Source organism: Curcuma longa, chromosome 3, assembly GCF_044706935.1.
Source record: "Curcuma longa cultivar G26 ecotype Majalengka, Jawa Barat chromosome 3, ITB_CL_G26_1.1, whole genome shotgun sequence".
Lineage (NCBI taxonomy): Eukaryota > Viridiplantae > Streptophyta > Magnoliopsida > Zingiberales > Zingiberaceae > Curcuma > Curcuma longa.
Window position 1 is genome coordinate 8,683,466 of NC_133863.1, and position 22,395 is coordinate 8,705,860.

The 22,395-nt window shown below is 38.2% G+C and overlaps 5 protein-coding genes and 1 pseudogene across 5 annotated transcripts; 4 read left to right on the top strand and 2 right to left on the bottom strand.

The window, feature by feature from the left end:
- Positions 1 to 536: 536 nt before the first annotated feature.
- Positions 537 to 1,426, bottom strand: LOC141825646 (uncharacterized). Its single transcript, XM_074713030.1, has one exon. The coding sequence runs from the start codon at positions 1,346 to 1,348 to the stop codon at positions 743 to 745; it is 606 nt and encodes a 201-aa protein (XP_074569131.1). The 5' UTR covers positions 1,349 to 1,426; the 3' UTR covers positions 537 to 742.
- Positions 1,427 to 2,759: 1,333 nt separating this feature from the next.
- Positions 2,760 to 4,817, top strand: LOC141824355 (small ribosomal subunit protein eS24z-like). The gene is made up of 5 exons (XM_074711626.1): positions 2,760 to 2,905; positions 2,994 to 3,035; positions 3,109 to 3,279; positions 4,485 to 4,571; positions 4,649 to 4,817. The coding sequence occupies exons 1-5, from the start codon at positions 2,831 to 2,833 to the stop codon at positions 4,688 to 4,690; spliced, it is 417 nt and encodes a 138-aa protein (XP_074567727.1). The 5' UTR covers positions 2,760 to 2,830; the 3' UTR covers positions 4,691 to 4,817.
- Positions 4,818 to 6,787: 1,970 nt separating this feature from the next.
- Positions 6,788 to 8,298, top strand: LOC141825606 (protein IQ-domain 26-like). The gene is made up of 3 exons (XM_074712989.1): positions 6,788 to 7,162; positions 7,398 to 7,607; positions 7,681 to 8,298. The coding sequence occupies exons 1-3, from the start codon at positions 6,788 to 6,790 to the stop codon at positions 8,296 to 8,298; spliced, it is 1,203 nt and encodes a 400-aa protein (XP_074569090.1).
- Positions 8,299 to 10,530: 2,232 nt separating this feature from the next.
- LOC141824723 (early nodulin-93-like) lies at positions 10,531 to 15,587 on the top strand. Its single transcript, XM_074712051.1, has 4 exons — positions 10,531 to 10,650; positions 12,364 to 12,425; positions 12,682 to 12,757; positions 15,293 to 15,587. The coding sequence occupies exons 1-4, from the start codon at positions 10,587 to 10,589 to the stop codon at positions 15,382 to 15,384; spliced, it is 294 nt and encodes a 97-aa protein (XP_074568152.1). The 5' UTR covers positions 10,531 to 10,586; the 3' UTR covers positions 15,385 to 15,587.
- Positions 15,588 to 15,664: 77 nt separating this feature from the next.
- LOC141824724 (acid phosphatase 1-like) lies at positions 15,665 to 16,602 on the bottom strand. Its single transcript, XM_074712053.1, has 3 exons — positions 16,214 to 16,602; positions 15,921 to 16,130; positions 15,665 to 15,842 (listed from the first exon to the last, which is right to left on the bottom strand). The coding sequence occupies exons 1-3, from the start codon at positions 16,600 to 16,602 to the stop codon at positions 15,665 to 15,667; spliced, it is 777 nt and encodes a 258-aa protein (XP_074568154.1).
- Positions 16,603 to 16,936: 334 nt separating this feature from the next.
- Positions 16,937 to 22,367, top strand: LOC141824195 (mitochondrial-processing peptidase subunit alpha-like; annotated as a pseudogene).
- The last annotated feature ends 28 nt before the right edge of the window (positions 22,368 to 22,395 follow it).

Below are 22,395 nucleotides of genomic sequence, written 5' to 3' on the forward strand. Positions count from 1 at the left end.
ATTATTTCAAAGCTATTATTGAAATAGGAAAAACTTGTAATCGTAAATTAAACACGATATATGAATAATATTAATTGCCAAAACAAAAATTTTATATAGTGATTAAAAAAGTTTATCACTTGATACATCAGACAATTTTAACCAAGTTAGGATAATTTTAATTAAATTTTAATTTTTGATAAAATTAATAAAGAGTATTTTAATATAATTTCAAATAAATTAGAATAATTTTACTTTATGCTATAGTAAATATGAATATAGTTGCTAGGAGCCTAGTGGCTACACGTTTTAATGAAAGTGTTTGTAAAATAAAAAAATAATAAAATGTTTTTTTAATTTTAAAAAGGTACCCTTTTGATAAAAAGGATAATATTCAACTTATTCAAAATAATAATAAAATATCTAAAATATCCTGAAGTTTCGAATTATGCTAATCTCATGGTTAGGCTTCATCAAAATAATGGAAATAACCAATTGATTGATTAAAATCAATCCAACTCCACTCGATTTTGAATTTTGGAAATAAAAAATTGATTGCTTTCAAATAGATTTGCACACTATTTTTAATTTCAAAATTACACCAAAGCTCATTTAGCCTATACATATGCTCTAAGATCGCTTCTCTCCTTTTCATACATCTGCCACCGTAATTTAATTATTTCATCCTCCATTAACCACTAATTAACAATTAGGGACACTAATTAAATTTATTCCAAATACGTATCTCGCCGAATCCTTCCGCTCAGGCCGGCGCCTTGCCGCGGCACTCCGGCGTAGCCGGCAGGCTCCGCTGGAGGCGCAGCTGCTCATGGAACCACTCGATGAACGCCTCCGCCTCCCGGTCCACCGGTCCGCCGCCCGCCTCTTCTTCCTCCCTCGCCGGAAACGGCGAGTCCGCTATCATCAGACGCTCCCCCGCCGGGCTCTGCCCCAACAGAGACGGCGCCGCCGACGTCGATGGCGCCGCTCTCATCAGCGCCTCAAACTCCTTGGCCAGCACCGCTGCGGCACAGCCCCCCCGGCGCTGGTCTGGGCGGCGCTTGGAGTTGGAGAGGAAGAAAGCAGCGGCAGGCGAAGGAGTGCTGCTGCAGCTGAACTCCACTTCCTCCGGCCGGCGGTAGAACGAAAACCTCACGGGGTCCACCGGAAATCCAGCTGCATCCGCTTCGGCGGGGTGGTGCTGCTGGTGGTGGAGTAACAACTTGCTGATGGCTTTCCCGGCGAGCTTGCCGCGCTTGAGCAGGAGGTGGAGCTCCACGATCAGCCTGTGCTTGGAGAAGCCCTTGCGGATCATGCAGCAGGCGGCTCGGATAATGTCCCAAACCCGCTTCGCCAGCGACGGATCCATCTCGCGTTCCTTCACTCCGAGAGCTAGAGCTTAATTTCAAAGGTATGGACTAGGTAAGTAATCAACTCACAAATAGATCAGTCGTCTTGCCGAATGAGAGAGGGGAGGAGCAGCGCACGTATTTAAAGGCCAAAACAGCACACAACTGTACGCCACTGTAACCCTAAAAAGCAGAGAAATAATCTTATTAAAATAGGAAATTAAGCTTCGCTTTGAAGAAATTAATTAAAGGCATGGCTGTGGTATAGTGGGAGCAGCAATAAGTGAAGGAACGTTGCGTGAAGTTGCGTGAGATTGTGCGAGAGGAGGAAGAAGAAAAATGAAAACAAAGAGGAGGGCACACGTAGAGCTGCGGATCACCGTGTAAACATAACTTAATGGCTAAGGGATGGACTTTAGTTCGCACGCCATGCATGGTCTCTTTTCATCGACCACTGCTCTCTCCTGCCACCTTTTTCTTTTTCTTTTCTTTCTGTTTACCAAATAAAGTGTGGGCGTTTTGAACACGAGCTTCGGAGAACGATAATGGCGGAAAAAGTGGAGGAGAGGGTCGGTTTGGAGGAAGGGAAATGAAATTATGGCGAAGGCCTCTTTCTCATACGTGGAATTCAAAATTATTTTTATTTTATTATTTATTTATTTATATGTGTAATTATTTAGTTCAATTTCGTGTTATTATTTAATTAGTAAAAATACGTACCATATATATATATATTAATTATAATAGATGCCTTTTTTTATTCTATTATTATGGAATACATTTCTTAAGTTTAGTGGGAGGCAACATGATTCATGTGCAAATACTAAAAAAAGGTAAATATTATAAAATTTGTAATTAAAACTTTATTTAATTATTTAAAATTTTTACGTCGATTTGGTTGGTGAATAAGTTTGATATTATAATTTTGTTTATTAGTTTTAAACTTTATTTTTTTATCTGTAAGTTTAATAAAAGGTTTTTAATTAACATAGTGCACAAGTTTTATAAACTTTTATTAGTGAGTATTATTCATGAACAATTTTAATTTTTAAGTTAAAACACGTATGTATGTGAAAGCTTATCCATTATGTTATTTAAATATTTTTATTTAATTAGGTTTATATATATTAAATAAACATAAATTATGAATGGAAAAAAGGCACGTTTGCAATCCTTCAACTTCCATTCAAAATGTGTTAGATTAATTCTGATAAAAAAAATAATATGCATTTTAATGATTATTTCATGGAAGATTTTCTCTATATTAGATTTATCGTGCTCATTATTAAATTGCTTTACATTTAATCCAAACATGAAGCCCACTGGAGCCATTTAATTATTGGTATAGAGGACCCATTAGAGCCCATTAATCTCACAACCTAGGGTTTCTATATAAATAGGTCGTGAAAGCTTGATCTCGCTTTTCTCTTCTCGACCGGTGTCGCAGCCCGCAGTCTCGTCGCCCGGAGCTCCTGCTCTTCCACAGCGAAGAAGGATCCAAGATGGCGGATTCTAAGGCGGTAACAATCAGGACAAGGAAGTTCATGACCAATCGCCTCCTCTCCAGGAAGCAATTCGTCAGTTTGTTTCCCTTAAGATTTTAATTTCTTTTCGTAAATATAAATGAGCGATTATTCATGGTCTGATGTGACTTTTGGTTTCAAGGTCATCGATGTGCTTCACCCTGGAAGAGCCAATGTCTCAAAGGTTGTTTTTTTCCCTAACGTTGGAGGCTTCTTGATTTATTTGCTTTCTGAAAATTGGATTGGATGCGGTGTAGGCTGAATTGAAAGAGAAGCTGGCACAACTGTATGAAGTAAAGGATCAGAACACGATTTTCGTATTCAAGTTCAGGACGCACTTCGGAGGAGGGAAGTCGACTGGTTTTGGCTTGATCTACGATACAGTGGAAAATGCCAAGAAGTATGAGCCCAAGTACCGGCTCATCCGGGTATGCTTTCTTGACTTCTGGTCGTTCTATCTGATAATCTTATTCAGTTCCTGAATTACAAACTACTCGTTGTTGGGTTGCTGTTGTGATTGTTTGCTTTGGTTTTCTCCTTGCTTGAGGATGTAGATGCATTTGTATATTGATTGGCCTTTTCAAACTAGAATGGTAGCACTAGATGCAAACAACGATCTTTCTAGGATGGGGGTGTTCTTTTAATGGTTCTTGATCTGAAATAGGTTTAGTATTTATGAACTAAAGTAAGATGCTAAATGGTTGAAGACTTGAAGTAACCAGTCGGATCAAAATATGAGTTATCATAATGATGTAATCATGGCCAAGGATACTAGGTTGCTAATTTGTCATTTCTCTTCATAACATATTAATACGTGTTATGATTCACATCTTGAATTCTTTGTTACCCACTGAATTCTTTTTAGGTCCTAGGGTAGAAGTCTCAGCTTATTGTTGCCTGTTCAGTGGATAAATTTGAGTGCTTGTTCTCTTTTCCTTTGTCCCAGTTGTATAGTGGTTGCAATCAATTATATAGAATTTTAAATCTTTATTAAAGTACTCTAATTTTTTAGTTTGCATTCTTAATTAAGGTATTCCTGATTATAAATGCTTTTACAGTCATCAATACTTGTATTTGTTTAGTTAGTTTTACAAATAAAGTCTCTACCTTTTGCTTTCTAACAGCAAAGTTTTACCATTCTAAGAATGGCGAAATATGAAGGGGTGTGGTGAATCAATTGACTGACAAAAGTTCCTTTGGGTTCAGTAGTGTTTTGTAAAATTCTTGTCCAACATTATAAAATTTTCCATTGTGTCGAATTAATTTTTACAGAAAATCCAATAACATTCCTTTGCCGAGTTATGACTCCAAATCTTTTGTCTGGAATATAAGTATGGATATAATTGGTATTATTATAGCATCTTAGAACTTGTCTTGTTTATGCAAAACATGATAGTTTATGCAAAACTGATACACATAAGAAAAATTAATCATACTGATGCATCTTAGAACTTGTCTTGTTTCTTGTCAAGTTGTTACACAGTAGAGAGGACGTGCCCATTCTATTTTGTATTTATGTTAGTACTTTCGTTCTGTATCTGCTCACTAGGCATCGCATAGTTATATTCTCTTATCTAGTGGCATTAATACGAAAGAATTCCTTGGTGTTTTCTGACATTTTATCTTTTGGTAGAATGGGCTTGCCACAAAGGTGGAGAAATCAAGGAAGCAGATGAAAGAAAGGAAGAACAGAGCAAAGAAAATACGTGGTGTCAAGAAGGTGAGTTAAATTTACATCTCCATTTAAGATTCTGACATGGCTTAAAGTTGCTTATGATCATGTTTCGTCACCTTCAGACAAAGGCTGGAGATGCTGCCAAGGCTGGAAAGAAGAAGTGAGCTAAATTGAAATTACTACTGTCTTATTGTCCACTTGAATTTTTCTCAAATAGACATTGCTGTTGCACTATCGGCTTAAAACTGTGAACATCTTATTTGCTCTTAGTTTGGAGTTGAGGTTTTCTTACTTTGGACTTTAACCTTAGAAATGTGACAGTTTTGTGCTTTCACCTTTTTCACTCATTGTTCGTGTAACACCATAATTCTGCTATTTTCTGGCGTGAAAGATTGTAACTTACATTTAATCTCAAGGTATTCCCACCCCCATTGTACTTTGTGCCAACCTTCAATCCACTACGTTCACCATGAACAAGTCGGTTCAAACAAATTTTTCCTAAATCAACTTGTAGCTTCTTCTATGTCATGTTTTTAATGCAAATTGATTTGCAATATTACATAATGGTGTGAAATCATAAGGTCGACGTTAAAGATTTAGGGGTATCCAGAAACTTTTTTTTATGTGCAAAATGATTTATAAACTAGCTTATTGTGTAAAAGATCATTTGAGACTTTTAGATGTACTTTAGTAAATGGTATATGTATATATATATATAACACTAACATAGCCATTATGTAATTATTTAAATAGTCATTTGATAACCTCCCTACAGGAACAACTTAAAATGAGAAATGCTAAATAGAAGAGAGAAGATGATTGTAAGAACCATACAAGCATAGTGGAGACTTTTGCACTATATTGTGTTTTATTAGAATAATGGAGCATCTTGCAAAGCATGCTTGATGCTTCTCAGTAGCTTAGTCAATAAGGTACATAGTTCTAAGACTATTTAGACATAAAGAGAATTAGAGATTAACGAACGCTTTCACAAAGTTTATATGCCTGACTCAGTTAATAAGATTTATTATCCTTGATACAATTATATTACTTGACTTGAGAGTGACGTATCATGTAAGTGGCAAACTCGTCACTCATTGTTTTCTCAATTGAATTTAAGAGTTTGAAAATTTTAGAAACAATTTTGAAAGATTTTAAAACTTTGGATCATAAATGAATACAAGGTAAACTTTCGGGGTAAAAATGAAATTTTACCACCAATATATTGTATCGTACCTAATAAATGTTTGGGTTTATCTCTACTTAAATTATTCGAGTAGAACATGGTGAAATTAAATCGAAAAGATTCTCTTTTCAAATTCACGGAACCACGTATGTAAACCGCCTCAAATCCTTGTTGGAATGTTTAGATCTTCCTCTCCCTTGATTCTCCAAACGCCAGCGGCGGAGGAGGCACCGGCAGCGTCGCAGAAGCTTCTCTCACGTCCTGCTTTCTTTCCTTCTGCCATGGGAATCACTCAAAGCCGCCATGGCAGAGAAGAGCAGAGCAGAGGTTGACTGCGCCTTACTTTTGCCCAAGAACGTGAGTGCAATAGACGAATGCGCGACGTTTAATTCTTCTCCTTTTTCTTCTTATCTCCATTTAGATGTGTACTCTTCCCAGTCACAGAGCAGAGCAGCTCCTTGAATGAGAAAAAGCAGAGGCCTTCCTTGAGCTGCAGCCACGGCGAACTCCATGCAAAAAAAATAAAGAGCAGAATGGATTGATCTGTCTGTGTAATAAATGCATCGAGGGCATTCACGAGGCTGTCAAAATCTTATCTTTCGCAGAAGCAGATAGATTTCTAGTTACAAAATTAGGAGAAAGACGCGAGCTTGTCGAGCTCTCGAGGTCGGTCTACTGCTTCATTCCTTGTTCCTTGTGCCTTTCTTGTCTTCCTGCTAGTGATGTTGCAGATATCCATGCTTTCCCCGTGTTTAAGGTCGCTTGTTGCGTCTCTTGTTTCTTGGATCTCACCTCTGTCCTTTCTCTTGGAGATTTTGGATCATTTTTTTTGGTGGGGAATGCTTCGGTGGAGTTCTTTGTCTTCTAACGCAGTTCTTAAAATGTTACACACGCTTTTCTCTTTGGTCTCTAGTCGTTTAATCCTCTCTTTCTTGAGTTTTTACCACCAGAAAGAGAAGCTTTTTGAAGTAAATTTTTGATAATTTTCTTTCTCTTTATATTTTTCCTATTGTGCTCGATGCAGTGAAGTTGTTTGATTTCTCGTCGGAGTGAATTAATTTCCGGCGGACGGGAAATGGGCCGGGCGGCGCGGTGGTGTCGCAGCCTCTGGAGCGGGAGTAAGCAGAACAGGAGTCCCTGCCGGGACTCCTCGAGCTACGGAGGCGCACGCGAGGAGAGGACGGAGAAGAAACGATGGAGCTTCTGGAGGCCACGAGACTCCGCCTACACGTCGTCGTCGGGAAGCCAGAATGCCTCCACAGCTGCGGCGATCGAGGTGGCGTTGTTTAAGTCCTTCTACGCCGTCAGCGAGAAGGAGCAGAGCAAGCTCGCGATCGCCGCGGCCAACGCTGCTGTCACGGCGGCGGAGGCTGCTGTTGTGCGGCTCGCCGGAAATGGAGTCATCGAGCTGGCGGCTATACGGATTCAAACAGCGTTCAGAGCCTACTTGGTATCGCACACTGCAATAAACCTTTTAAAAAGAAAGAAATCTATCAAAATTTTGTTCTTTGGTTTGGTTCCTCTGATCTTGTCGCCTACCACTTGTTCTTTTGATTACTCCTTTTTTTTTTCTGTCAGATTCAATTCTCGACCTTATCTTTTGGCATTTCCTTTATTCATTACGCATTCAAATCGATCGACAACACTCGAATCATTCAATTGAATTCATTGTGATTTGTTTAAAGGCAAGGAAAGCACTCAGAGCTCTGAAAGCATTGGTCAAGCTTCAAGCTTTGGCGAGAGGATATCTAGTGCGAAAGCAAGCTGCCGCCGCTCTCCGCTGCATGCAAGCTCTGGTCCGAGCTCAGGCCGCCGTCAGAGCTCAAAAATCTCGAAGTTTTCTCTCTGGCGACCGAGATTTTCCACCGCCGGTGATCCGTCATCGGAGTTCCTTAGTACGCCGTTACATTGTCCCAACTCTAGCTCTATTTCGCCGGAGCGATAAGCAATTACTTGTCTGCATTGCAGGAAAGGCTCGATATCCGAGCCGGAACTCAAACGCAGCGGCTCTCGACGAGCATCGACTGTGCAGCCTTCTCCAGAAGCCCAAAGATCGTCAAGGTCGACAACACGTGTAGTCAAAAGCTGAGGCCTTGTCCCCGGCGGAGCAGTCCCTCTCCGGCAGTGGACTACGTGGCGTTCTCCGCTCCGCTTCCAAGTAGTCACGTTCCGGCAAGGATCTCAATTCCCGGCCGCCGCCGCCAATCACAAGAGAACAAATGTCCGTACTGTGCCGCCGCCGAGCAGGGGCACCGGTTCCCAGCGACGGCGCAGAGCACGCCCAGATACGGCGCCGAGGCGGCGGTTTCTCCTGCGAAGGAGGGTCTCCGGCAGTACTTGAGCGCGTTGAATTCTCCCAACTACATGGCGAGCACGCAGTCGTCGACGGCGAAGGTGAGGAAACCGCGGCAGCCGTTGAGGGAGGTTAGTGTGGTAGCTAACAGTGGGATGCTGAAGAAGCCATGCTTTGAGGTAGTGGGAGGGGCATTTAGCTTCAAGAAGACGGTGGCCGGGAAGCTGGATCGGTGCTCTGAACTGGCGAAGGAAGAAGAAGAAAGGGAAATTTACCTGCACAGAATGTGGTGAAGCAGTTTTCATGGTTTCTGCAACTATGTACATATTAATTAATCTAGATGATAGAACTGCTTAATTAATCGATCGTCGTCACGGATGTAATGTAAACCTGAAAAAAAAATTACTCAATTAGATTCTCACCAAATCTTTGCCAGATTCGCTTTAGATTTTCGGATGCTTTAGATTTTTCGTTGGAATTTCTGAAGATTTTGAACTTGAAAGTTTGGCTCCAAGAAATATGCCGACAAAAGGATGAACCAATTCAATTGCAGTATCCATCTACACGCCATGCTGATGTCATCATGTCTAGCTACACACCCGTGGGCTATAATATATTTTGGACGGGTCCCACTTCCTCTTCCAATCAGTTAGAACAGTTGACTGCTTGTTGTAGATCCAGTAATGAACCACGTGGTGCATTGCTAATGGCCCATAAAATCATGCATTCGTAAACGATCAATCTGGTCATTTCAGTAAGTGTAATCACGTAAGAAATTTGTATTATTATATGTATGTATTTATAAACTAGCTGTTGAGTAACATACAACAACAAGCCAACAACAATAATAATATAAATGGTACAATAATTGGAGAGACATATATGGATCCCTCATACTTGCATTATTTGCATGCACGTTATAAGGTTTTGTACTGAACTGTCATTCATATTGAAATTTGACAGTAACAGCGCCTGGATGAAGTGCACGGGGGCGGCATGCATGGGCTGCTGCTGTATCCTCCAAATTTGGATGTTCTTCAGCAATAATCATTAGGGTTTGATTTGATCGAAGAGATCATGAGAGTTTGGGAGACGGTGACAACCATGATATATAATTACATGTTTGTAATTTCACTCCTCAATTATTTCTTGTCCTCTCTTCTCAGAAGAATTAAAAGCAACAGCACTGTGTGTGTTTGGAGCATTCGAGCCTAGTACAGTAGTAGCATTCGATGCAATAATATTGCCACACAAAACTGTGCGTTTACACCCTTTGGAAGTTTGGATTTGCAGAGACACCACTAAACTTTCCATGCAGCAAATCAAACAGAAACTAGCTGTATTTAAAAGGCCTGGAGCAGAACTCCAGTTGGTCTCTATTTAATTGCATGGAAAAGTTGTAGTGGACCAGGAGAAGTAAATGCATCCGTGAAGGTGTTTGTTAAATTAAGTTCAAAGATCCAAATCAATCCATGTGAGTTCAATTTAGCATGATGTGTATACATCAGATATGTCCTTGGTCCTCGAGCTCCCATGAGAAACACTGTGATCAACCTTTTAGCATATTTTAATGTGCAGGGGATCAGATCTGGGCCAAAATTTTGTTCAAGAAACAGAAGATGATAAGGAACAGATCAAACTTATGAATGTTTCCGGTAGATGCATCATCATGTCATTGCACTGAAGTGAAGGAGATGAGAATGAATGAAAGAGAGTAGTAGGGTGGCGTGGGTGGTCCATGCATATAGAGATGCATGGAGACACTAATGCACATATTTAATTCCCGTCTGACAACTGCCCATGGATTCTCGACAGTAAAAAATAAAATTTACAATCCAATGGTTCTATCATGATCATACGAAGGAGGTAAATCAGGAAGGACATTGTCAATTGATTTTATGATCATCTATCAAAAGATAAATTGAAAGAAAAAATTATCTAAGTTTCATCCAGATTCAACTGACAAATCTACATAAAATTTTTTCCCATTTTTTCCTCATACTGTTTACATAAAAGGTATGCATCAACAGTGGGACTCATGGTTAATTAATTTCAGGTTACGTGCCTTTCTTCTAGTTAATTTCTCATAAATGAACATAATCTAGTTGGCCAAATCAAGATTTAAAATCTCATTAATTTGATTGCTGATTTCGTAATCTAATTTCTTTTTACCCATATGGAAAATATAATGTAAGGAATGTAGGTTCATCCAGATCCACCGTCTGTTTATGAAGTTCATCCAGATCCACCGTTGATTCCCCGTGCGCCCTTTCCCTGTACGATAGAGTCGCGCCTCCTCGAGAATGAAAACACCCAGTTGGCTTCCCCTTTGTTAGAGCAATATATTATTGCCGACTCTCAATGTACGAGTTCCCAGGTATACCCGCCAAAGATTGGGTAGGATTATGGGTCCCATGGTAGGCTAATAACAAATGTTGTTGCTGGGTCTGTTAACACGTAGGTAAGGAAAGTGTCTTCCTTTAACCAGCATTTCGCTTAATATATGCGATGCGGAAATAAAATAGCTGAGAAAATCGAACGAGGGTTTCTGCATCGGCGAGGGAGAGATTGATCTTGAGCTATGAAGCCTGTGATCGCTTCACCGAATGAGGAGAAGATCTCGAGTTCTGATAATACCGTTCGAGGTATGAGTTATGGCTTCTGATTTCTGTTCATGCGCGATCCTAACTTTTTTCCTGTGAAATCGTCTGTCGCCTGTTAATGCCGTATAAGTTTTTATTTGATTTCTTCTTGAGCTTTTAGGTTGAAATTAAAATGACTGACATTGCTGAACAAGTTAATGATTTCTCCACGTACATGTGCATGCTGATCGGAGATCTTAGCACCTAGCAAATTTTAGTCTGAGAAAGAGTCTCTCAATACAAGCACATATCAAGTCGATATAAGCAGATAACCAATGGTATGAAGCAGTAGAGAAGACGAGAAAGAGTAGGAATGAGGATAGGATCTCTCAAGAGTAAAAACGATGTCTTAGAAACTTCGAGATGAGTCAGTTTCAAACTAATAGTTGTTTCCCGACTTTTATTTTCCAGAATTAGGGTTGGTACTGATGGCAAACAATTGATTCAATAGCAATTTTAAATTGATAGCTTCTTCAAAGTTAAGGTAAACGAGAATCTGATTTTATTAAAAAATGTTAACCTTTGGTGATCCAATATAAAGTAGAAGATCAGAATGATTCTTATGAGGCTAAGTATTAAATTAGAACATGTAGTCATTTTAAATATAAGACAGTAGAATATTGGGAACAAAAGACAACATAATTTTGAATCAATCTAAACCTAGTTAGTTCTAGTGTTTGTTCTTCTCAAACCAATTTTTACTGTAAGGCATCAGTAGGTTATGGATGCTCTGTTGAATTACATGCTGCATTTTATGGGAGTACATTAAGTTGCTTATTATGCTAACAAAATGTAGGGAAATTAAGTGATTTCTAACAGCACTACGTGGATTGGCCAACTCTAAGACTTTTTAGATTTGTTGCTTGTGGTGCTGACCAAAAAGTAAAGGGTGATTCTGGTTAATTCTGATATTTTTTTATCTCCAATTCATGTTTTAAAAGAATACTTTTGTTTTTACTTTAAATAATTGATTAATCTGGATATTCTGGATGGTGATTATTGATGCTTCTATTTCAATTAGTTAACAGTCATAAAGTCTGTAATTGTATATATGATGCAAAAATTTGCTTTTTTCAGGTTATCTGTGTAACAATCTGTTCTTGGTCGTTTAAGATATGAAGGCTATCAACCTACTTTCTATATTTCTTGTCTTTATTTTTTTGTGTTTCCCATGAAAAAACTTCATTTTTTTGTTCTTAAATTATTTTTCTTATTCGTATTGAGGATCATTTAAAGTTTTATTAAATACTGATACCCTAGACTGATATAGCACTAGTTTGGACTTTTGACATCTATTGATGCAAGACATATTCTGTTACTATATAAATAAACAAGATACTCTGTACTGATGATAGGAGTTTTATAATCATGATTTCTTCTTTATTGGACTGGTACTTATTGCTTATGACTGGCTATATTGGTTTAAAACCTGCCTTGAGTTCTTATGAAATGTTCTTTGCCCTTTAATTGAGACTTTTCTATTTATAATAGATAATACTTGTTGTAATGTAAGAGAGTGTCATTGCTTTAATTGGCCTTCTGGTCTCATATGATTGCCTTTATTTGCCATTTCGTCCTTTTTGAGTCTTAATGAATTGAATTTTTTATTATTAGCCACATAGCAGAAAATTATTATTTTTATTAATTTATGTTTTTAGCTTATCTTATTTATGAATCACTGACTCACTTTCTTTGTTCTGTGCTTTTGTTCCACAGAAGCAGTTTATTCTGGACTTAAGACAGCTGCAATATCTGGTGCAGTTGCTGCCGTGCCCACGGTGTGTTTTGAGAATTAACCATACCTTCATTTTCCTACTAAACAGACTTCTCCATTTTCATCCTTAATTTTCCATACCTTCATTGTATATTGAATATGCTCATGCCACGTCAGTTGAGAATTAACCAAACTATTCAAGTCTGTTACTCAATTTTCAATGTTAAAATGGATCAACCGAGTACAACTCAATAGTCACACTTGTTATTTCTATATTTCTCTCAATTTGGGTTTTCCTGACTTTGACATTTTTGTCTCAGTTGGTTGGATGTCGTGTTATTCCATGGGCCAAACGTAACCTCAAATACAATGCTCAAGCACTGATTATAACAGCAGGTTTGTTCTCTAAAGAATATTGTCAATGCTAGTGGATTTCTCAATTTTTTTTTGAGAGTTAGATTACTCTATTTTAAATGTTGTCTCTTGAAAAATAAACAACCTGAGTCTGTTCGTAAAATGATTGTATATGATGTAGAAAAGAGGAAGTATTAATGCATAAAAGTATCAAGGTATGACCATGATCCATAATACATCAATGAGATACGAGTTAAGAAACTTTTTAACTGTGCAGGCATGAACATAATTAATGTAAGAAAACACAAATCTTCCATGATTCTGTAACAACAAATAAAAAGTCAGTAAACAATTATTTTTGAGAACTTGTGACCTCATGGGCCATCGACAATCTACAATTTTTAGGATTTAGTAACTAGAAGCTTCACACGTCTGTTGATGATTTAACACATTGGGTTTTATGCCTCTCATAATGATAAGAGTATTGGGGAAGTGGGTACACATGAGAGATGAGATGGAGACATGGAGTGTAGGTGTCAATATGATAAAGGGGGTGGGTAGCAGCACGATGGAGTTGGGCTGGGGGGAGATCAGATAACTCCTATAATCCTTAATTTTACTTGGTTTTGCAAAATTATCCAAATTCAATTTAAAATTAGAAAAATTAAATTGGAGGTTTTAGATGAGGTTAGTTATAAATTTTAAAAGTTGTAGATTTTTGTTTTGAAGGAGTCAAGAGAAAGTAGGAAATTTTATACTTTATTTAGTAGGAAAAGTTGTTCATGAATTGGTTATTTGTCTACCAAATTTGTAGGTTTGGGAGATTGAGTTATGGTTGGGCTTTTAAAAGGACCCAACCCACTCTTGTTGATTATCTTATTAATGATTTTGAATTTTGAGTTCTGAGAGTTCTCCGTGTGAGATTGGTGGTGCTTAATGTTGCATTATCTTCTCTGTTGAATATGGTAGTAAGAATCTAATTTGACTAGAATGACACTTGACTCTGTATAGATCCATGTCCATGATACACTAACTGACTAACATACTACTCAAGTAACATAAATATAATAATTGATGTAAAATGTGGTCTAATTGTCGTCATCATGCCAAATCACTGCATGTGCCTCCCTAATTGATTGATGAATGCAATTATATGTTTGATCTTAGCCATCTATCCATGAAAATTATTGGATAATCTATTGTCCATAACTCAAGGGAATTAATTGAGGACAAATGCAAATCAAGATAATATTCAACAAATATAATGAATCGGCTCGAATCAGTTTCTTAGATCAAAATGACTTTATGTTACTCTAGGTGGTGATTAAATATAATGAATCGACTCGAATCAGTTTCTTAGCTCAAAATGACTTTATGTTACTCTAGGTTGTGATGAAATACAACTGTAACGAGGAATATAACACACACATGGCTTTGTATAATTGTGACGATGTGGGTTTGACATGGTCATTATGCAAAATCAGTGGGTCACCTTTGTAGATTTATGCAGCCCCATTGAGCTTGATGCTTGATTCACTCACCCAATTTATCTAAGATTGTGGATTTTATACAATGACTAATTTAATAGTTTTGAATGTAAAGTTTGTTTATATTGATTGCTGAGACCTATTAATTTGAAATTTCATATTTGGTAATATAAGCTCATTTTTTACACTAGATTTATGCATTGCCATATTAATTTTTTGAACATGGATTGCGTATGCATGACATCCATATGTGTGCGATCGCATAACATCTGCATATACATTATACAACCATCTTGTTCATTGAAGTCCAGCTATTAATCCCACTTAGCATAGATGATATCGTGTTCTTTGGGAGATCAGTTGAAATTGGGTGGGTATGGAGATGTCCACTTGGTGTAGTCAGTTCAACAAACACTTGGTGTGCAAGCAAAGGATTCAACCCATTAAACAAAAAAAAATTAATTTTACTTTTTCTAGGTGGGAGTTGAGTACCATTGCCCATCAACAGTGCCTTCTCCACCTAAATCGGATGGAAACGGATTTGAGTGCCTTTTTTGCTTTAAATCAGACAGAAATGATTTTGGGATGTATTGTGAAAAAAATATTTCCAGTTCTTCCTTCCATTTCAGCCAAAGGAAATGGAGAGAAAAAATCAGTAGAGAAAACTCTTCGTTGCCTTGTTTCTTCTTCTCTTTACCACATAGGAAATGCAACCTAGAGTAAGTTTGCTTGTCCAACGTCCCTAGAGTAAGTTTGCTTCTTCTCTTTCAGGTGTGACATGTGAACATGAATGCCAAAAATTCATTTTATTCCACATTGTAGATGAGCAAAAGTATCTCAAACCTTTGCAGTGTCTTGTTTCTTATGTTTGCTGACTTTGGGGGCATTTGATTTTTAACTTTATTTGCTTGTAATTGTTTCTTAATTACCACTTTCATATAATTATAAATCAAATCATACAATATGCCATGCTTTTGTTACATGGGAGTGTTCACTTAATTCAAAAGTACTACGCATTCTAGCTTACACATTTCTTAACAAGCTGATGTAGAAACAATATAACCAACCATTTATTTTCATCGTTTTGCAGCATCTATTGCCGGTTTCTTCATTTCCGCTGACAAAATCATTCTACACAATGCGAGAGGTAATACTATTGGCAAGCATGATAAGTCAGAATGAACCCCTTCTCTTGGACGGAGTCACTATCCATGTTCATGTTTGATTTATGGAATGTTGCTGGTGCTTTGTTTCCAGAAAATATAATCAACCACCCAGCTTTGATACCTTTTTAATCTCTTCTGTTGATTATTTTGATGCATATGACGTCACGAGGATCGAATGAATGGCATTAGAACAATGAACATCTTAATTTATTATATACAGATTGTTCGACCAATGAATACAGATTTGTCCTAATTTGAACAATATGTCTAAGGAATCACTGCAACATCTCTATCGATCATTTAATGTAATACATCGGATTAGGGAGCTTAAAGGAGCGATCGGCCATCGGCGTACCAAGCAGATCGCTCCATTGGTCCCCCGAGTTCCCATGAATCCTGAATCCCTCTGCTTCCAGCGCTGCTCGCCTTTCCGACTTATACAAAACCGCAGGCTTCCCGAAGTCAGAGGCTTGCCTGTATCGTGAAGCTAGATAGTTGCAGGTTATACAAGCCGGAGACATGGGATGCCTATTTGAAGGTTTGAGAACACACCTCAAAATAATCCTTTCCCATGAATGGTAACCAGCAAGCAGCAGGTTTTTCTCAGTGGCGTTTCTTTGAATCTCACTTCGACCCGTGAGAAGAACGATCTGGAATCCCAGCCCGAGTAGTCGATCGTACAACCTTAGGCTTGCCGGTAAAGCTGGAGCCCTCGCCAGGTCCACCCATTCATCGAATGAAGTTTCATTGAAAGCTTCTGATCTGATAAAAGGTGAAAGAAAAAAGTTATCCAAATCCATCTTATTGTTGTTGCGGGTCGATGGAAGAAAAAGGGCATTTATTACCCGAATCCGTGGACGGCATAATAGGGAACATTGGAAAGCAGCGTCTCGTCGATGTCCAAGACCCACACATCCTTCCTGTCGCCCACGATCCGGACAGTCTCGGCGAAGGACAAGGAATCGACGGCGATGATGTCGGAGTCGGACAAATAGCGGTCCCCGTTCACGTACTCCGCTACGATCTCGAGGCACTTGGGAGGGATGGTCCGCCAGTTCCCGGCGTTGTTGGTTTCCACGGAGAGCCTCCAGCTGTCGCAGAAGAGACCGTCGGCGGCGGCTCCTCCGGCCCCGGCGGGAGCGTTGCGCATGCGGAGGAGGGAGTGCGAAGGGTCGGCGGAGGCAATGGCCAAGACGTAGAGGAGAAGGAAAGGAAGGGATCGGAAGGGCTCCATTGCAGCGGAACCCTACCTCGGAAAGGATACAACAGGGACCGTTATTGATCGTCGTCTTCCTCCGTTTTGGCTTCTAAATAAAGAAAAGAGAAGATGCCGTTCGGCCTCTCGATTTTCCGCGCTTGGTTTTTTTCATGATCAGCCTGATGTAATTTGGTTCAGGCTCTGGTTTTCATGAACCGGCGTGATGCATTCAGGTTTGGATGCTGGTTTGGTTCTTTCTTGCATGAAGCGGACCGGGCCACTCGGATGAACCGAGATAGTTTTGCGGTTCGGTGGATCCCAACCGCCCTCATCATGACGAAGTCGAATCGGACCCGGACTCTTCTCATGTACATGATCTTCGCTTGTTCTGGGCTGGCTCGTTCGTATCAACTTCTCCGATCTAGGGTTCGCTTGTTTCCGATCATGCACAGAGCTGTCGGATCTCACCTCAAGTCTCTCAGGGTTGGTCGATCATTTCGGTTGCACTGCATCTTCCTCCTCAAATTCGGATTTCCGTGATGCCCTTAGTTTTGCGGCAGTTCCTGTTTTGCATTTCCCCTTTCTTTTTTAATAAGATGGTGACTGGTGTCTTTTTGTTTTGGTTTTTTCTTTTTTGTTTTGGTTGTTGGGTTGATAAGCTGTTGGGTTGATAAGCCTTGGTATCAAATGATCTTTGTTATTATGCCTTTATGATGTATATAAAATCCATCTCGAAAATTCATTAAAGTACATATTGGGATCAACGTGCATTGTTTACGTTTTTGGAGTCTTCGCCTTCCTTTATCCTAAAAAGGACTATTGTTTATCAGCCGTCTAACGTCATATTTAAACTTCGTAATATACAGATGTAAGAAACAAAGGAGAAAAGTATAGGCTTCTGATTTTGGAATTCGATCACCCCTGAAATAAATTTTGTTAGATTAGAGCTCGATTAGTTACATTACAAGAAAGAAAAACTCTTGCAATCCTAACAGGAAAGGATGTCGGTTACTGGACTCTTCTTGGAGGATTATTAGAAGTAGTGTAATGGTAGCCACATTTCATGTTACATGAACTCATTTTTCCTTTTTAATACATTTCATGTTACGCAAACAGCAAAGGAAAAAAATGATTTTTTTGTAAAATTGTTGGTTACACAGTATAAATGATTTTGATTATGTGGCGGTGAAAATTGAAACAAACTCATTTTTGGTATTAACTGATTTTTATATATCTGCAGCTGAAATATTTTGTTATTTGATCGAAGAATGTTATGACTATCTGATAGTGAAATCAAGGCTAAAATGGCGAGACTAAAGCTCTGTTGCCAACTTGCCATACATCAGTTTGCATTATATAAGTTGTATAGCATGAATTACTTAAGAACAAGATGGATGCTAGTTTTCTTTCCTCAAATAAAAATCATAGATAGGAAGCTGTGAGTTGAATTGAATGTTAGTTTCAAAACTCATTAGATAACTACAAAATCACTAACATTAGGAAGAATGGAATGGTGGTTAGATTGCAAAGAAGCTTTAACACTAAGAACTGTGTTTGCTTGCTCATTAGAGAACTATTCTGCGTGGCAACCATGCTCCTGGACTTTACATTAGCTCATGGGGTCCAATTGTGTTGTATATCTATGTCATGGCATTGCAACACCAGAGATACTGTGTTGTATATTATTTCAACGACGCTATCAAAATTGAAAATCCCCAAATCACTGGGCCTGTTGGATTCCTCTTGCTCAGTTATGTTTCACAGTTTTTTAAAGTTGCCTACTGTATTATCTTTTTTTCTCTGAGTTGGTGGTGCTTTAGCATTTTTTATGTGACAGTACTATTATTGTCTGGTGAAACTATTGTCTGATATTTTGTTATTCTCTACAGCATCAAGCAGATGGTGCCAGGATTGTTGTCACCACTAGATATGCAAGCACTATTGCGCAAAGGTCTTCTGGAGGTATCCTAAGTTGGCTAACTGGGGGAAAATCCAGTCAGCTTCCTCCTCTAGATTTTCCACTTCCTGGCATTACACTTCCTCCACCACTACCTGATTTTGTGGAGCCTGGCAAGACAAAGATCACAACTCTATCACAACTCTTCCAAACGGTGCAAAAATTTCCTCTGAAACATCACCTGTATGCTTTATTACTCTACATTTACTAGTTACTTGATGCTTTATGTTTAGTGTCCAAATGTAATCCTAATTGGATACATTTGCTCAGAGCCCAGTTGCTTCCATAGGATTGTACGTCGACTGTGGTTCAGTATATGAGACGCCGTCTTCATTTGGGGCCACACATTTGCTAGAATGAATGGCATTCAAAACCACAAGAAATAGGAGCCAATTGAGATTGGTCCGTGAAGTAGAAGCCATAGGTGGAAGCATTGCAGCATCAGCTACACGTGAACAGATGGGTTACACTTATGATGCTCTGAAAGCGTATGTGCCAGAGATGGTTGAGGTGCTTATTGACGCTGTCAGGAATGCTGTTTTTCTTGATTGGGAAGTTAGTGAACAGGTATTCTCGAGTATTATTCTTTAATCTTACAATTTTGGTTGTAAATTAGCTTTATGAAAATTGCAGCTTAATAAACTGAAGACAGAGCTAGGAGAACTCTCTAGCAATCCTCAGGGTTTACTTTTGGAGGCTGTTCATTCAGCAGGATATTCAGGTGCCTTGGCAAATCCTTTAATTGCTCCAGAATCTGCAATAAATCGATTAAATGGAACCATATTGGAGGAGTTTGTTTCTGTAAGATTGATTGCCCCTTATTATTGCTTCTGTTTTTTCCCTTCCAAAATGGATATGATTGACTTGAGGGTCAATGCAATAATTCTAGGAGAACTATACTGCTTCTAGGATCGTTCTTGCAGCCTCAGGTGTGGAACATGAGGAGTTTGTATCAGTTGTTGAACCACTTTTATCTGATCTTCCTAAAGTGTCTCACCTGGAAGAGCCAAAATCTGTTTATATTGGAGGAGAGTATAGATGCCAATCAAATTCGTCAGTGAGTACTAAGTTCACCACTTTCTTTGTTGAATCTTATCTTATGTTCAACGATCAATTCCTTTTTGCTCCTTTCTCGACTTTTTTGCTGTAAACAGAAAACACATATTGCACTTGCATTTGAGGTTCCTGGGGGTTGGCAAAAAGAAAAGGAAGCAATGGCTGTAACAGTACTTCAGGTTAAAGATTAAAATTCAACCCATACACTTTTGTAATTGATATGCTACATGGATGTCTGTTTTGTTGTTTTGCTTACTTTTCTATTCCCAATGATGTTGAATGTTCCAGATACTTATGGGAGGTGGTGGTTCATTCTCTGCTGGCGGACCTGGAAAAGGGATGCAATCTCGGTTATGTATGTGACCAAAACTCTATTTCATTCATGCTTATATGGGTCTTTCTCTTCTGGGTTTAAGGTTTAATGATTTTGCAACACAACTTCAACACAACTTTCTTGGTGGCATTACCATTTTTGAAGCCATTAACTTTTATTCCCATTCACCTGTTTCTATCTGTAGTGTTTTTTACTTGAAAATTTATCAATTTTTAATGGCAGATATCAATGCCTTAAGTCAGTTCCCACAGTTGGAGTCATTCTCGGCTTTCAACAGTATATACAATCATACGGGCCTCTTTGGAATCCAAGCAACCTGTGTATGCTCTTTTATCTTTAATATGGAGCTAGGCTTTATTCTTCACATCAAGTTTGTCAATCAATTAACATCTGCTTGGAATTTTTTGGCTAATGTATGTACATATAGTTCCTCATATCACATTGAAAATAGCATTCACAAATTTTATTTTAAAGCTCTACTGAAAAATGAAGTTGACAATGGACTACTTCCCCTAATACATTATTTCCCAAGTTATCACCATGCATAGTCTGCATTAATTATGTCGAGGACTCCAGGTTTCCTCGTCTGATAGCAGTGTTTGTCTGTTTGTGGTCTTCTTAACTATATATAGTTAATGCAAAACTTGAGATTGGGCTAGCTGGGAATTGCAATGCTCCTATTGTAGTAGTACATTATGCTGGTAATTGTATGGAGAAATGAGGACGGCTAACTTTGAACCCTAGGTTGAGGTATTTGAAAATTTATATAGAGTTGTTTGCTGAATTAGACGGAGTTAAAGTAAAATCTCCTCCAATATATTGGAAGCAAATTACACCTTTCTATGATGTATGCTTAAAAGATGGACGTGAAACACAAGTTTTAAATTACTCCTGGGAGCCCAGCTACTTGAAACATTAGAAATCTGCACTCGGTATGGGATGTCATGACAGATTTCCCCTTGGTATTTAGTTTCAGTTCTTACCAGGTTCATTATGTATCTTGTTTGCTAATCTTTGGTTGATGGTTAAGTCTTTTCTATAGATACATATGTGAGTATATATATTTCTTACTGAATTTCCATTTTTTATATATTTCTAACTGAATTTTCATTATTTAAAAATCTGTAATCCGCATCACAAAAAATTGCAAATAAAATTTAAATCTTCTATTTTATTTGACTATATATATGACCAACTATTGTTGTAACTCATCTTTTGATCAGGGGCCAGACTTTACTTCTAAAGCTGTTGATTTGGCTGCGCGAGAGCTGCTTGCAGTTGCAATTCCTGGTCAAGGTTGGCTATTATCTTAAACTCACTAAATGCTTGTTCTACAATGTTTGCGTATTAATGTTTGGTTTTCACTGACAGTTGATCAGGTACAGCTTGACCGTGCTAAGGAGTCGACTAAGTCTGCAATTCTGATGAATCTGGAATCTAAAGTACTAATCCTTTATGAGTTCTCCATTTATTCATATTTCTCTTTTCATTAGTGGTAATGCTTTTTTATGCATGTTATAGAAAGTGGCGTCAGAAGATATTGGAAGACAGATTCTCACATATGGTGAAAGGTAGTTTCTTATACTTAAGTCTTCTAATATCTGAAATCAAATGCAGAAGAATAGAGGAAATGCATAAATGACAGGAAAAAAACTGGAAATCACTTGATGACTACAAGCTGTGTACCAAATATTTGTCTGAATGCGGAATAAAATTGAAAACATTTTACATTTATTTATCCAACTTTACTAGTAGTAGTTTTTGATTCATGATGCATTCTCTTAGTTCAATTCAACAAAAAATTCATGTTGAAGCAAGTTCATGTCCAAAAATACCCACAACTTTATCTCAAAATTTATGTAGTCGATTCTATTCTAAGTATTTGGGATAAACACAACTACGACGACAATGATGTTAACTCTGTTTGATGATGTTCGAACAGCCTGAGCACAAGATGTATATTTTCTCTGCCAATTTTTGACACAATTTAGTTACGTTATTTCTCTTGCTAAATTTATTGATTCCACTCCATGCCAATGATCAGCTCGGCCTTTGTGATGTTGCAGGAAACCAGTTGAGCATTTCCTAAAAGCCATCGACCAACTTACTTTAAAAGATATAGTTTCCCTTGCTGAAACGATCATTTCATCGCCACTTACACTGGCATCATGGGGAGATGGTAAATCACAAACTACATTTATGATTAAAAAATGTGTTTCATTTCTTCTTTTGATCTTAAAATATTTTTACAATTCTATTTGCAGTCATCCATGTACCCAGCTACGAGTCTGTTAGCAGAAAATTCCGCGCAAAATGAAGCTTTTGGGACTCACTTTGTATATTTTTTATCATCAATTTTTACGATTATTTGATGTCGCTCGATAATTTTCAGAAGCGCTGAAAGTAAATAAATATGGTTGTCACTTGTGAGTCACAATTAATTTTAACAAATAACTTGAGCAATTGAAGTTGGAATGCTCTT

What these genes read in the sequence shown, in the direction of transcription:
- LOC141825646 (XM_074713030.1), bottom strand. Translation starts at nt 1,348, where the DNA reads ATGGATCCGTCGCTGGCGAAGCGGGTTTGGGACATTATCCGAGCCGCC.
- LOC141824724 (XM_074712053.1), bottom strand. Translation starts at nt 16,602, where the DNA reads ATGGAGCCCTTCCGATCCCTTCCTTTCCTTCTCCTCTACGTCTTGGCC. An exon ending in TATGCCGTCCACGGATTCGG is followed by an intron (nt 16,131 to 16,213) that starts GTAATAAATGCC and finishes ACCTTTTATCAG; the next exon opens with ATCAGAAGCTTTCAATGAAA. An exon ending in TGGGAAAGGATTATTTTGAG is followed by an intron (nt 15,843 to 15,920) that starts GTGTGTTCTCAA and finishes TTCACGATACAG; the next exon opens with GCAAGCCTCTGACTTCGGGA.
- LOC141824723 (XM_074712051.1), top strand. Translation starts at nt 10,587, where the DNA reads ATGAAGCCTGTGATCGCTTCACCGAATGAGGAGAAGATCTCGAGTTCT. An exon ending in CAGTTGCTGCCGTGCCCACG is followed by an intron (nt 12,426 to 12,681) that starts GTGTGTTTTGAG and finishes TTTTTGTCTCAG; the next exon opens with TTGGTTGGATGTCGTGTTAT. An exon ending in AGCACTGATTATAACAGCAG is followed by an intron (nt 12,758 to 15,292) that starts GTTTGTTCTCTA and finishes ATCGTTTTGCAG; the next exon opens with CATCTATTGCCGGTTTCTTC.
- LOC141824355 (XM_074711626.1), top strand. Translation starts at nt 2,831, where the DNA reads ATGGCGGATTCTAAGGCGGTAACAATCAGGACAAGGAAGTTCATGACC. An exon ending in TCCTCTCCAGGAAGCAATTC is followed by an intron (nt 2,906 to 2,993) that starts GTCAGTTTGTTT and finishes TTTGGTTTCAAG; the next exon opens with GTCATCGATGTGCTTCACCC. An exon ending in GAAGAGCCAATGTCTCAAAG is followed by an intron (nt 3,036 to 3,108) that starts GTTGTTTTTTTC and finishes GATGCGGTGTAG; the next exon opens with GCTGAATTGAAAGAGAAGCT.
- LOC141825606 (XM_074712989.1), top strand. Translation starts at nt 6,788, where the DNA reads ATGGGCCGGGCGGCGCGGTGGTGTCGCAGCCTCTGGAGCGGGAGTAAG. An exon ending in CAGCGTTCAGAGCCTACTTG is followed by an intron (nt 7,163 to 7,397) that starts GTATCGCACACT and finishes ATTTGTTTAAAG; the next exon opens with GCAAGGAAAGCACTCAGAGC. An exon ending in TCCGTCATCGGAGTTCCTTA is followed by an intron (nt 7,608 to 7,680) that starts GTACGCCGTTAC and finishes TCTGCATTGCAG; the next exon opens with GAAAGGCTCGATATCCGAGC.